The sequence below is a fragment of the Balaenoptera physalus genome (genome assembly GCF_965194825.1).
Source record: "Balaenoptera physalus genome assembly, chromosome: 15".
NCBI lineage: Eukaryota > Metazoa > Chordata > Mammalia > Artiodactyla > Balaenopteridae > Balaenoptera > Balaenoptera physalus.
Genome location: NC_138894.1, coordinates 62,199,221 through 62,214,012, shown reverse-complemented (window position 1 = coordinate 62,214,012; position 14,792 = coordinate 62,199,221). Strand labels below are relative to the sequence as shown.

At 35.7% G+C, this 14,792-nt stretch overlaps 1 protein-coding gene across 4 annotated transcripts in view; it reads left to right on the top strand.

Annotated features, from left to right (window-relative positions):
* PLEKHH2 (pleckstrin homology, MyTH4 and FERM domain containing H2) overlaps positions 1–14,792 on the top strand; it is a 119,223-nt gene that overhangs the window by 55,854 nt on the left and 48,577 nt on the right. For 3 of the 4 annotated variants that reach the window (XR_014254269.1, XM_082427640.1, XM_082427638.1), the window contains exons 7-15: positions 541–726; positions 2,440–3,389; positions 6,150–6,225; positions 7,553–7,647; positions 8,293–8,437; positions 10,667–10,803; positions 10,909–11,019; positions 11,180–11,266; positions 12,603–12,761. Coding sequence is in view for 3 of the 4 variants with exons in the window: in XM_082427640.1 (XP_082283766.1) it covers positions 541–726; positions 2,440–3,389; positions 6,150–6,225; positions 7,553–7,647; positions 8,293–8,437; positions 10,667–10,803; positions 10,909–11,019; positions 11,180–11,266; positions 12,603–12,761 (1,946 nt within the window). In the remaining variant the exon portion in view is untranslated. The remainder of the gene's footprint in view (positions 1–540; positions 727–2,439; positions 3,390–6,149; positions 6,226–7,552; positions 7,648–8,292; positions 8,438–10,666; positions 10,804–10,908; positions 11,020–11,179; positions 11,267–12,602; positions 12,762–14,792) is intronic. The other variant, XM_082427639.1, reaches the window with a different exon arrangement.

Below are 14,792 nucleotides of genomic sequence, written 5' to 3'. Positions count from 1 at the left end.
ACCAAGCCCCTTCATCTGCTTTCTTATGAGAAGCACACTAAAAACTAAGATAAGCAAAAGTTATTCCAGTGATCATGTGATATTTGCCCCAGTGATCATCTAAATTTTCCTGGGTTGTCTTGGCAACCAAGACCTCAGTCCCTTTTTTCTCACTATTAGTAACAATACCAAACAATCAAATTTTACCAATACTTGATTGGTATTTACCAATAGTTGACATTGCAAGAAGCTATAACTTCCTAGTTGTTTATATCTGGAATTTGGTTTGTTTGAGAACTAACTACTTTTAAAGGGATTAGAAATGTTTCTCTTTGCAGTTAAAAAATAGTGTGTGCATTCAAAATATTTAAACAGATTTTAAACATTGGCGTGTGATGCTAGACATTGAGGGGTCATTGTTCCTATACATAAATAAAGATGAACTTCAGGCTTTTTTCTGTTATAAGGAGTGATTTGTCCACGTTTTTATATGCTTTGGTTCTCTGTTTAACAAACCGTTATAAAAAATTCAGATCTTCATTTTGATTAATGATCTTGCAGAAGTTCAAGGAAAGAAGTTGTCCACTGTCTCCACACCAAAGCTCACAGAAGGCCAGCGTCTGAGCAGTCTGACCTTTGGGTGCTTTTTATCCCGAGCAAGGAGTCCTCCTCAAGTTGTAAAATCTGAGGAAACAAGCAAGATATCATCTAAAGAACCTGAGTTCACTGAAGGAAAAGACATACAAGGTATTTATGGACTAGAGGAATTTACTTTGACATTTTTTTTAAAAAGGAAAAATCATTTGCTAAGATTAATGCAAAGATAGCTTCATTTTCCTTATTTTTTTCCTAACAACTTGATGTTTTATGAGACTATTTCTAAAGAGCAAAACAGCATTTAACTCTGTGTATCTAGTTATCTTGTGTGTTTTTTGAGACTCTCTGCCAATGATTTATAGGAAAAACTGGTTTACCCTTCTTGATACTTTTTCTTGCAATAGGTAGCAGTAATAGTTAAAATTTAAAAATGTACAGTCATACCTACTTGTTTTAATTGAGTTTTAGAAGTATGAACTTTCTATTCATTATTTATTTAAAATATAAAAAGATTATCTAATATTCAATATGAAATTAAATGTGACACAGCAAACTTATAAAGAAAAAGAACACCAGGTGACAATTTAGTAACTGCTTTGATTTTCCCTTTATTGCCTCAAAGAGGAAAATATTTGCCAGATGTTTAAACTTTGGACCTGTGTGCAGATTTCTACCCTTCTTTTAGTCTTAAAGCCCCTCTAAATTTTGCTTAATTTTGTGGTTGCTGCTTTGCCACCACTAGTATGACTTTTCCCAAATATTTTAGAAAGACTTGAACTTGTATCTTCTCTGTTTTCAGTTCCTGCTTCCTTCCTCCAAAGGAGAAAAATTATAGCCCTAAGAACTGTCTCTATGCTTGGTTATGAAACTCTGAAAACTACATAATGTTTTTCCATTCAGAAGCCTCCTTTGGTACTTGTTTTCATGCCATTACATGGATTTTTTTTTCTTTTTTGAGAAGTCATTTTAGTTTTTTTCCCACTTTCTAATAGTTGAGTACAGCTCAGTACAGCTGAGGTTGCCTGTACTGCAGTTCTTGCTCATTTGCAAATTTAACAAACTGCCCGATACCAAATTGTGGAGTTTATTTGTTCAACCTCTGTATCCTTAATTATGAAGGTCCTATCTATGTTTTCATGTTTTCAAAGTTTCTTTTGTATTCTTCAATCTAAATTTTTAGTTCACTGTTTATAAAGTCAATGGTTCGTTCTATTAATTATGTTATAAACAAAAATAAGCCATATCTAAAGATATTTTTAAAGACTTATTTTTTATTGTAAAGACATATTTTGTAGTTATGATTAAACCAAAAGTAGAGTGAATAAAGCTTTTCTCTGTGTATGTTTTCCTTATGGTTTTGCATATTTCATGTAGTGAAGCTTGGGAACAAAGTATTTTTTTTTAAACTATAGCTTTATATTTATTATGTTTAAATTTACTTATGATAATTTTGAAGTTTAGTAGAAAGAGGGTTGTCATTTTCTTTGCTTCTAAAATATAATTAATGGTGTTCATTTTTTTAATGGCTGCTTTCTTTGATAGTCATTGTTGCCCTGTTTTTCATTTTGCTTCTTGTATTATCTCGCCCTAGACTATTGTCAGTTGTTTCTTCTTCATGTTTCTTTGTAAAAAGCAGTTTCATTTTGATATTATTCTATTGAAGTGTAAGGGCTCAGTGTTTTATAGAAAGCTTATAGTTTTCAAACTTGGGTTTAAAAAAGGCATATGACTAAAAAAGGGTAATGTAAATTAACTTGACTTACATGGAAATTCCAGTTTGTACAATGTAATTATATAAAGCTAAACATACAGAAAGATTGTATGATTAAAGGCAACATGCCAATATAATGTATGCTTTTCTAGAAATGGAAATACCAGAAAAGTCTGTCGATAACCAAATTCAAGAAAACAACCGAGGTCAGAGAACGTTACATCAAGTGCCTTGTGTCTCAGAGCAGAATCAGAAAACAAGGACAAGCTTTGTGATGGATGGTGGCATATCCCAGAATTCTGGGGCTCCTGGGAGTGACTGGAGTTCCGATGAGGACGATGGGAGCAAAGGAAGATCGAAGTCCAGGTACACGTCCACCCTTTCCAGCCACACATCAGAGGAGGGGGTCCAGTGTAGCAGAATGGGCAGTGAGACGTATCTGACAGCCTCTGATGACAGCAGTTCTATATTTGAAGAAGAGACTTTTGGCATAAAGAGACCAGAACACAAGAAGCTGTATTCTTGGCAACAGGAGGCACAGTGGAGTCCTCTCGGAAAGGGAAATTCCGAATCAAGTAAAAAGGAGCACGATAGTTCTTCAGACGAACTGAATAAAAAATTTCAGTCTCAGAGACTGGATTATTCATCTTCATCGAGTGAAGCCAACACCCCAAGCCCTATTCTGACCCCAGCTTTGAGTCCAAAGCATCCTAACTCACTCCCTGGAAAAGGTGCAGAACTAGTGCCCCCGTCAAACCTGCCACCTCCCAAATTAAGGGTTCCTAATGTTTTCAGCTTAAGTGTAGCTCTAGCCAAAAGACACCTAAGCCAGCCACAGTTAAGCTCCGACAGGATGTTTGGTACAAACAGAAATGCTATAAGCATGATCCGGCCACTGAGACCTCAGGAAACAGATCTTGATCTACTTGATGGCGACAGTACAGAAATTTTAGAGACTATGGACACTAGTTGTGATGATGGATTATTTTCCTACGACTCCCTGGAGTCCCCGTGTTCAGACGACCAGGAAACCCGCGACTCAGCAAAGAAGGCGGCCTGTGGCAAACCTCCAACTCCTCCCCTGCACCGGTTTCCCTCTTGGGTAAATTATGTGTTGTGTGCAACGCACACACGCTCGTTTTTGCTCAGCGCTTATTTTCAGGTTTTACTCTACTTCTTCTCCTTTCTTTTCCAGTCCGGCTTTGTTCTGACAATTCCCAGTTTTTAGAATTCGATTTCCCCTTCTCTTTCCCCCGAACCAGTCGAGAAATAAGAGAAGGGTAAGACAAAGGAAGATCAAAATGTTACCTTTATTACTGATAAAACGGATTTTAGAGAATTGGTGGGCAAAGGAGCCAGTACTGCACCTGGGAAAAAGCTAGATTTATTCACCCAGGCCCAGGTAGCGCTTGACCAGCTACCACAGGCTGCCTCCAGTGAGGCCCAGCTCCTCTAAAGCTTACAGTCTAGAGAAAGAACAAATGGTTATTTCCTGCACACAGCTACTTCTCAACAGAAAGGAGAGGGGGAAGGTGCCGGGCTTTGCATGTCCAGTTTCTCCTTCTAGGAATCACTGGCTAGAGATCAGGAATGTTCAATTTTTGGAGCTCCCTCCACATGGAAGGAAACACTGGGGTGGGGAAGAAGGGTTCTCCCTAACTGTATAATACTTGTGGGTAAATTCTGGATGAGGACACTTACTGGTCATCAGGTTCTGAACTTAAGTATTTACTTGATTGGCTTTAAGAGAAATTTAATTTTACTCTTCATGAACTTATAAATCTATTGCTTTAACCAAAAGCATCTTCCTATGTATCTAGAACGGATTGAAATTTCTTCCATTGAAACATTGACCATTAATATAATAATTAACCCGTTAATTGTGTGATTCTTCTTAGGAATCTCTAGATTAAAAAAAAAATTCTTCCTATATTTGAAACCAAGTGAAATTATCTGTTTTGTAGGTTGAAGTTTTCCTTCACATATTGACATAATTTAACCTTTGGCCTCCAGAGAATCATCTGGGTTGCGGGATTTTTTGGGTTTTGGAGTCATATTCTGTTATTATTTTTTATTTAGTGACCAATGCAATTTTAAGCAAATGAAGGCAACTATGTTTTCCTAGTATAAATTCAGACCTTGAGATGTATCTGCTCTTATTTACTTTTAAAAGAACATTTCATTGCAAAGTCCACATGAAACCGCCTGCAGTTTATTACTAAATTCTGGATAGCATAAAAAATGGACATTATTGGCATGTGAATCTCTGGAATTCCAATTATGTTACCCTTTAGGCAGTCAGGAGTTGAAATTTTGCTTCTTTCTCTATGTTGAGATTTTCAGAGATTTAGGTTAGACTTTCATGTTCATTTTATTTGGCAAACCATTTTTACTACTTTTTTGCCTTTTTCTCTTCTTGCCTTCTGAAACTATCCAGTCCTGAAAAAGTAGTACCGCTTTGCAAAAGCCTTCTAGCAGACTGGCTAAGTTTGAGGTTTTATTTCTGCTTGTTGGGTATTTTCAAGTTTCAAGTTAAAGAGATACATTCTAATCACCTCAATTTATGAGAGTTTAAGGATTTTTAAGAGTTTATTTTAAGGCATAGCGCATTCTTACTGAACTGGAATATCATTCAAAAATACAGTAGTCACTCTAGCAGGACAGCATGTAATGATTCAAGAGCACCTCTGATGGTCAACTCCTTAGAAAAACAGGTGATACCCACTGTCCCTGGTCCCGTGGCTCAGCTTGTCCTCTCCTGTCTACAGTGACTGTCTGCTTCTCTCACGACTGCTAACTACTCTCCTTCGCTCTCTCATGGCTTCTAAGTGCCTCACTTAACTGCCTTATTTTTATATGTCTTTTTGTTCTGTCCACTCTGTTGTTTGTCCCTCTCTGTGTATCTCACCATCACACTCTCAAAGAAGCTGTGAGAGTGATTCATTCAGTCAGCCACTCTTCAATCTAAAGTGTCTCAGATGGTTAGAGATCTCCTGCCCATTGCCTCACGGGCCCCTGGCTAGCACAGTCCCAAAGAGGACTGCCTTAGTTGCCCACTATGCCCTGATCCAGATAACTGTCCGGGTTAGGTGTGTTACAAAGTTCAGGACATGGTGATCTATGCATTAGGAACAACCTAGAGTCCCTTTTCTCAGAGGGGGCAGGGACAATAGCCTTCCAGTACCCACTTCAGAAATCTCTCTCAGAGAAGAAGAGAAAGCAAAATAACAACCTACTTTTGGAACAAGATCCTATAAATTCCATTGCAATTCTCAAGTTCACTTATTATTTGACCTCAGGTATTTCTTCTACTTCATTGAAATGTACATTGAGATATGAAGGTGATAGCACTAAATGCTACTTTGTGTGTGCTTTCTGACTTCAAGTTTTGGCTTTCTCTTTTTCTTTAGCCGTATTCTAGAATGGTAGAATATTAAAGATAATATTTGTGTCTAGTCAATGATAATAAATGGTTTCTGGCTTCATGTTACAGCCATTCAGAGTTTTCCTTTTCTTTTTTTTTTTTGACCGTGTTCTGAAATGGTAGAATATTAATGGTGGTATTTATGAATAGTCAGTGATTGTGAATAAGCTTTCTCTTACTTTTTTCCTGTCTCTTCAAAATAATTTAAAATACCAAGCAAAAATTTGGGAACAAAGATAAATAATGGAGTGACTCATGGATGGAAGAAAATTCTGCAGTGCTGTTCACAGTGGCATATTTTAGTTGGCACTGGTGACAGTTTTATAATAATTCTGTACTCTGGTGACAATTAAATGAAGCACAAATGAAAAACATGTGTATTGAAAGTAATTGTTTCTTTGCTTCAAATATCCAGCTTAAATCTCTCTTTTACATTAGGAAAGCAGAATTTATGCTGTAGCCAAATCAGGCATTCGAATGTCTGAGGCCTTCAATATGGAGAATGTTAATAAAAGTAAGTGATTTTGCATGCTGCAATGCAGGTGAACCTTGAGGACTTTATGCTAAGTGAAATAAGCAGTCACAAAGGACAAATACTGTAGGAGTCCACTTATATGAGATATCTGACATAGTCAAACTGATAGAAACAGAAAGTAGAGTTGTGGTTACTAGGGGTTAGGGGGAGTAGGGGAAGGGGAGCAGTTGCTTAATGACTATAGGGTTTCAGATTTTCAAGATAAAGTTTTGGAGATCTGATTCACAACAATGTGAATATACTTAACACTAATTGAACTATGCACTTAAAAATGGTTAAGGTGGTAAATTTTATCTTATGCATTTTTTACTACAATAAAAAATGTTTAAAAAAATAAGTGATTTTGTATTGCCATTTCATTAGCCAAGAACTTCCTAACTGTCTAAAGTCATTGGAAAAAATACAACTTTGCCAACTTCCAGAAAATGCTTTCTGAGCTTGCTGATTTATATTTTAAAATTGAAATTCATGTTACTCAGTATAGGGGCACGTAGATGTTCAACTCTTATGTAGCAAGTACCTCATGTTTTTACCCGAAAGAGGCTAAAGCTAAGAAACAGTGGAGTTTCAGCTGTTTAAAATTGTAAAACTATTGATCTCTATGTCTTCTTTTTCCAGAGTTTAAAACACATTCCTCCTTTCTTTCTTTTTTCAAAAAATTATTGTAGAGACACTGCATGTTCATTATGAAAAATGAAACCAAACAACAGAGAACTGTCTGGAATAAAAAGAGAAATTTTTCTGTGGTTCCTTCTACTGGCCCCCTCCCTATCCTACCTCTGATCTGTATCTTAGAGGTGACTATTGTTGTTCTGTTCCTTTTCAGCTATCCTCTGTTCTTGCCGCTCAGGAAATATAGTCTAACCTTTCAATCTGAGGTTCACCTGGTAAAAGTTTAAAAGTGACGATGTTTTAACACGTGTCAGTAATAGGTCTCTGAATAGTCAGAGAATATATTCATAGGGTACTGCTCACTGAATCAGTCAGCAGGTGTCTGTACTCATTTCTGCCCATTGTGAGCTGGATGGAGATGCCAAAGAAATAAAAGCTAAGATCCTTGCTCTCAAAGAGCTTACAGTCTAGTTGGGGAACTAGCATACCTGAGGACATAATGAACCATGTAAGAGAGTGTCTAATTAAAACTGCCATAAATGCCATAATTCTTCAGGTAGACTGTGTAATGAATATTGTATGTTCATCCAGTTTCTCTTTAATTGGAAGTTTTGCTAATTCACATTCATAAGAAATAGACATAAGCACTAGTTAGAAGGTTATTTTTTCTTAATCATTTTGTTTTCTGTTACAGATTCTGTTGCAGTGCTTTCCTATACCACATCAGGACTTTATACATCACTGATATACAAGAATATGACAACCCCAGTGTACACAACTTTAAAGGGGGTAACTCATTACTGTTACTGTTAAACATGTGGGGCTCTTCATAATGAATCAAGAAAACTGTTTAGTCAAGCTCCAGATTCCATTCTTGACATTTTACATGGACTGTCCCTTTATAGGGAGTTTTAGAAGTTCACACTAGCATATTATTAAAAGAGAAGAAATGGAAAGATCTAGAGAAGATATTTATTCTTAAATATCTATTAAATCAATAGATATCAATATCTATTAAAGTATTAGAGGTCTGATATGCTCCATTTTTGTTATGCTACATGTGAGTCTCCACCCCCTCCATAGCTGTTAATTGTTTAAAGGAAATAGTATTAATGATGTAATGAAAACTCCTAATATAGAAAGATCTTTGTATCACTGCCAGGGTTCCCCTCCTTTGTGTGAAGTACCTAATTAAAATAAGTATCAGAAAAAAAAGTATCGGCAGGTATTAACAGCCTTATGTTCTTAGGAATCTTTTATAATTGACAAATGCCTTGCTAATTGGGATTTAACCATGTGACTTTGATAATGGCAAAATATTTTCTTGTATTCTTTAAAAAATCTTATTCCATAACTTCTGGTAAAACATTCTATAGCTAAAGAGAGTGGTGACTTTAAGGATGGACACAGGGAGGCTGTTTTGCTTTTCTTTAGAAGGCGACCCAGATAAGCAGCAACCCATTCCTGGATGACTCCTCTGGGTCAGAGGAAGAAGATAGTTCCAGATCCAGCTCCCGGACTTCAGAGTCAGACTCTCGCAGTCGGAGTGGGCCAGGCAGCCCCAGAGCAATGAAACGAGGTAAGGGAAAGTCTCAGGCATACAAGACAACTCCAAATAATTCAGAATATTTAATGGGAATTTTATCTCTATAATAGGACTTAAAAAAAAAATCTGAGCTGCCTTCCACTCATAGTGAAAAGAGTATTCACCTAGGACTAAGACGCTTATATTTTAGTCCTAATTCTCTTCTAAATTCTCTTTGTGATTCCAGATAAGACAGTGGGTTTTTTTGTTTTGTTTTGTTTTTTGTTTTGTTTTTTAACCTCATCTGTAAAAGAGAGATCATTTCGTTACAGGAATAAGTGAGATACTTGGCTTAAATGAGGTTTTCCTTTTACAGTTACTGTGTGATTTTGGATAATTTATAGGATGGACTTATTTCAGCTAAATTTGTTGCACTGCTAAATAGCAGAAGAATATACCTAAAAATGTGGTGGTTAATCTGATATTAAGATGGAAACCAACAAAAACTTACTTTAGACATGTCTACGATTTTTGTAGATTTTGAAGAAATTTTTGGCATACAGGTTACAGAGAGAGCCAGTCACATTAAATGACATCTGTATTTTACAAAAGCCTTTAATGCAGCACAGTATGTTGGTTTTCAAACTGTGTTCCATGGAACCCCTAGGTACTCCCAAACCCCTCAGCTTCAACAGGAGCTGTTCAGCTCTCATAGGTTTAATATTTGGGGCTTCCATCAGTCCCTTTGCTATACGACCTTGCCCCCTTGACAGCCAGAATCAGGTTATATCACACGTTTGCTCAAAACACTGCAAGGACCTCTTATAAAGACTATATAGCATGTTATGTGATTCTTTGATGTCTTCGACCTCATCTCCTCCTTTCTTCTCTCTTACTCAGCTCTGGCCATCCAGACCCTTTAGCTGTTCCCGGCACATGCCATTCATTCCTTTAGTTCGGGACCTTGCACTGATCGTTTGCTTTACCTGGTATTCTTTCCCCAGATGTTCCTTTGCCTCCTCCAGTTGAGACACTGCCTTCTCAAGGAGATCTACCCAGAGCACACCATTCAAATGTATTCCTTTGCCCTTCTCTAACTGCTAGCTCTTTTTATTCCCTTTAGTCCGCTCTACATTTTATTTTTCCATGGCATTTGCTCCCTGTTTTTTGTCTGTCTCCCCCGACTAGAATCTGTGTTCCATGAGGGCAGAAATTTGTTCGTTTTGTTCTCTTCTCTGTCCCTAGCACCCTGGGGCTAGGAGCCTGAGATTTGCACTCCAACATTGCCTCTGCCTAGCTTTTTGACTTTGGACAAATCCTTTAATCTGTGGACCTTAGTCTCCTTAGAGAATGGGGGCATGAACCAGGATGATCTCTGAAGTCCTTTGTAGATCTAAATTTCTGTTACTCTTTGAAAAATAAAGATATTACTATTATCACAGCCATTATTTGTCTTAGTCAAATAAATAAGAGGAATAATATAGTGACATTGTCCTGTTTCCCTTAAATGTTAATAAACACAAAAAATTGCCACATACTGTAATGAATAATGACTTAAGTCCTTGATTTTATTTAATATTTTCAAAATCTCCAATTGTAGTGACTCTCCAAATGTGGCTTGCAACTTGCAAGTTGCTTTCTAAAATGGCAAGTGAATTATTGTGAAAAATGCTCCCTTGAATTTTACATTAGAACTGCTGGCAAATGAAATAGTCTGTTTACATCTTTAAGTCTTATTGTGTCTCTTTTATGAAAGATTTTCAAAATCTATAAACTAGTAGTATTGGACTTGTGTGTTTTTTTTAATGTGATGTTACTTTAAAAATGATTACATGTAAAGCAATTATACTCCAATAAAGATGTTTAAAAAAAATGATTACAAAAATTAAGTGCAGTAAAGTGTGATTGTACATATCTTGATAAATTAAGGTTCAACATTTGTTTGCCTACATGTCAATATGTAAATACACATATTTTTAATCCTTAATAAAAGATATTCTTAGGCTACGGCATACATTTTATATATGTAAAAATGCTGTGCTTATAATCATACCAAAATATTATTTATGTTCCTTTAACTTCCTCGGAGATTTGCATGATGGTCCTTACGCTTAAGTTCTGTTTTCTGCTTTAAAGGTACTTCATGGCCAAAGGTATGGACTACATCTAGTGTAGGAAGGTTTATGATTTGGGATTAGATGTATTTCTTAGGAACACTGACAGTCAGCATTTGGACCACGCAATTATTAAATATTGACTTGATTTATTTCTTTATTCATCTAGGTGTGTCTCTCTCTTCTGTGGCTTCTGAAAGTGACTATGCTCTTCCCCCAGATGCCTACTCCACAGACTTAGAGTGCTCACAGCCAGAGCAGAAGCTCCCGAAAACTTGCTCATCTTCCAGTGATAATGGGAAAAATGTAAACACTGAATCAGGTTTTTTTTTTTTTTAAACATTAATGTATCTGTTAGTTTGAGCCTCCAAAGGGAAACTTAAATATTTTTTAAAAAATCTCTTTAATTAGGAACCACTGGAAAAATCTGGCTACTTATTAAAAATGAGTGGTAAAGTCAAGACTTGGAAGCGGAGATGGTTTGTTCTTAAAGGTGGTGAATTACTTTACTACAAATCTCCGGTGAGTGGGAACTGCTTGTTATTTAGAACTGAATTCCTCAAACTATAAATCAGACTCCTGATTGATTTTCTTCCATGTAATGCAATTAATTAGACAAAGCATTTCTTATTATGACTATTGTAGGTAATCACTTTGCATTGGTTTTCTTCCTTTCATACAGAGTGATGTAATCAGAAAACCCCAGGGCCATATTGAACTTAGTGCATCCTGCAGCATTTTAAGAGGAGATAACAAGCAAACAGTTCAGGTACTTTTTTTTTCTTTTTTTGTATCATGCAAAACTCAGTTCTCAATTATGTAAGCTAATAGAGTGGAAATTGGGTGTTCAATTGTTTGTTTATTCCATCCAGTTTGATGCCCCAAAAATGTGTGGAACCCCAGGACTTCTTAGTTAAAACTATAATATAACCTGAGTATATGTGAGTAACTCTACACTTTCTTTGCCCTTGATCCTTTACACGGTTCTTTCCCCACACTAACCCTCCCAGTCATTTTCTGTTCTCAAACTGTCAAGCTATTTTAGGGGAGGGTTATTTGATAAATGAATTCCCAACAAGATATTCATAATTTAATGTACTATTAAATTCAGAAATGTTTGCAATTTAATAGAGAACCGGAAAATGGCAGTTCTATGAACTTCAGATGCTGTAACACCTAAGTGGGAAGGATATTGGTGAGCAGAGGGGCTCACTGGGTCACATGGCAGAGGTAGCTGCTGACCATTTCACCCACACATAATGCCAGTCTTGCTAGAAACCTTTGTTAAATTAAAACAAGCAAACAAAAAAAACAAGCTATTGAGACAGTTTGGTATGTGTGATTTAAAATTCAGATGCTTTATTTCTGAAATGCCTTCAATAATCGTTATTTTCTTATCTTGCTCCTTTGGAGAGTAGAATACAATATTTTATTAGAAAGGTGCATTATCAGTGTTTCCAGTGGATAGTACCTGAGGACTGCCCAAAAATGTAGAAAGGAGAATCAGGGAAAACTTCGTCTTGGAGCATGGCAGATAAGAATCATTTGTAGGCTTCTGAAATATTTGAAATTTTTGAAATGTGGCTAATTTGAACTTGAGAAATTGTGAGTTCATAATATCTGATTACATGTTCTAAGAATTCTGCTTCTGCTGTATAGGTTTTCTTATTTTATTTATAATTGATTTCTTCATTTCCATAACAAATAACTTCTCTTTATTTGTTTAAAGTGTGTTGTTTTATTACAGTCTGCAATCATTCTGCTCCTCATTTCAACAACCAGGAACCTGTAGCACATTTAAGGGAGAAAAGGAAAATGTAATGAGTAAACAAGATAAAAAATCATGACCCCAAAGCTTAATACTATGAAGAATTATAAAGTAAACAAGTGAAAAAAATTATTTCAAAAAAAGTTAATTGTCATTCTCACAAAGTGGTTAAAATATGCTAGGTGATTTATGGAATCATTTATTTAGAACCTAGGATTCAAGGTTCAGCATGTTTATTTCCGTGTTAGGTAGTGATGTTTGAAGAACGGACAAAGAAATGCTAATATGCTAAAATCTTCAGAGTTTCCTTTCCTATCTCTTTCTTATCCCATTCTAGTTGACCACTGAAAAACACACATACTATCTGACTGCAGATTCTCCCAATATATTGGAGGAGTGGATCAAAGTGTTACAGAACGTTCTTCGGGTACAAGCTGCCAACCCCCTTTTCCTCCAACCTGAGGGCAAACCAACGGTGAAGGGATTGCTCACCAAGGTGGGAACTCTTATACATAGCAGTATCCCAGGCAACGATGGAATTAGCCCCCGATCATAAAAAGTGGGCATCAGAGAATATAAATATTGAGTATTTATGTTATCTTGGGGTGGGAAAGAGTGTTTTAAGTATGATACCAAAGACAAAAACCATAAAGATGAAAAATGATAAATTTGACTACTCTACATAAAAAATGTAAATGTTCTTGGGAGTTCCCTGGCGTTCCAGTGGTTAGGACTCTGGTTTTCAGAACCTCTGCTGAGGGCCCAGGTTCAATCCCTGGTCAGGGAACTAAGATCCCACAAGCTGTGTGGCACAACCAAAAACAAAAAAAAAAGTAAATGTTCTTACTATCAGAATTTCTCTAAGCAGAATTTTTAAAAGACCGATGAGAAGCTTTGGAAAGGTATTTGAACATGAAAAACAAGCTTTTTCTAATTAGTAAGTAAAGGATAAATACCAGTGAGGGGAAGGAACAAAGGACACAATGAGAGAGAAGTAGAGACAGTAGAGAGAAGAAATACAAATGATCAATAAACATATGGGAAAACGTTCTACTATCAATAATAATTTTCTTAAAAAGCAAGAAATAATGGATATTTTTTAAAAATCTGATCAAGGGAGGACCTCTTTTAACAGTGTGAAATGCGGTATTGACACAAATTAAGAAATTTGCCAGTGAGTTTATTACTTTAGAAGGCAATTTGGCAATGTCTTGGCTAAAGTGTTTACTCAGTAAATATTTTTGAATGAACAAATAAATGAATGAATATTAAATGCTTTATGAACATATATACGTACCCTTTGATCCAGCAATCTCAGTCCAAGAAATTTATGCTTAGGAAATTATCTTAATTTGCATAAGATTTAAGTATGAGGATGTCCATCACAGCATGGTTTTTTCTTTCCTATTTAAAACAAATGAGATATAATTAACATACATTGAAATGCAGATCTTAAGTGCAGAATTTGATCAGTTTTGACAGATATTTACTGTCACTCTCTCAAGATACAGAACATTTCCATTACTGCAGAAAGGTTGCTTGCACATCATGGTTTATAATAAAGAAAAACTGGGATCAACTTAGATGTAGAGTAGAGCATAGTTTTAAATAAATATTTATGTAATCAGGTAATGCTTTATGCAGTCATTTTAAATGTTGTAAAAGAATGTTTAATGTTTTAGAAATAAGTTATGATGTATTGTTAGGTGATAAAATAGCGTATTACCATAAATACATAAAAATGGTTGTTATGCCATTTTTGGTAAACATGTTTGTAGAAAAATGTCTGACTAAGAAATATACTAAGGTATATTAGACATCTCTGGGTGGTTTTTACTTCATTTTTGCTTAGTTCTGTTTTCTAACTTTTTTAGAATGAGGAAGTATTGATTTACGCTAAGATAAATATTATTTATGAATTTTAAAGAGTTCAATCGGTCACTTTTAGAACAACACAATAAGATATTTACATGCAAAATGTTACCCACAAAAATAACCTCTACGTCATCACTCATCACTCATGTACTTTATTTATGTAAGAGGTGAAAAATTTAGCTGTAGATGAGCTATGCCACCATGTAGTTTATACTTAATATTAATGTGGGAATGTAGGTGGGTGCTCTTCAGTAATATTTACAAAGACCGGGGAAAAAAATTGGAGAAAAAAATTACCAGGACATTCAACAGAGATGCACTATGTTTTTTTCCAAAACATTACATTACCATGAAAATGTTTTTTCAGTTACTGATGGGCTTGAGAACTCCTTGGTATTGTGCTAATATATGTTTTCCAGCGAACACAGTGCCACTTTAAATCACATTCTTATTCTAATTCATAGTAACTAGGTGTCCTCCTGTTTCAAGGGCTATGTTTATCAAACCCTTAAGCTTTAATATGATCTCATGGCTAAGGGCTTGTTACTTCTTTCACAATTAGTGTTTTTGTTTTTTTGCTTATTTTTAATTGTTGGCATGGCTTGTCAATTTCCACTCCAGTTACATTTCTGCTGTTCCCTGCTTCCCATTT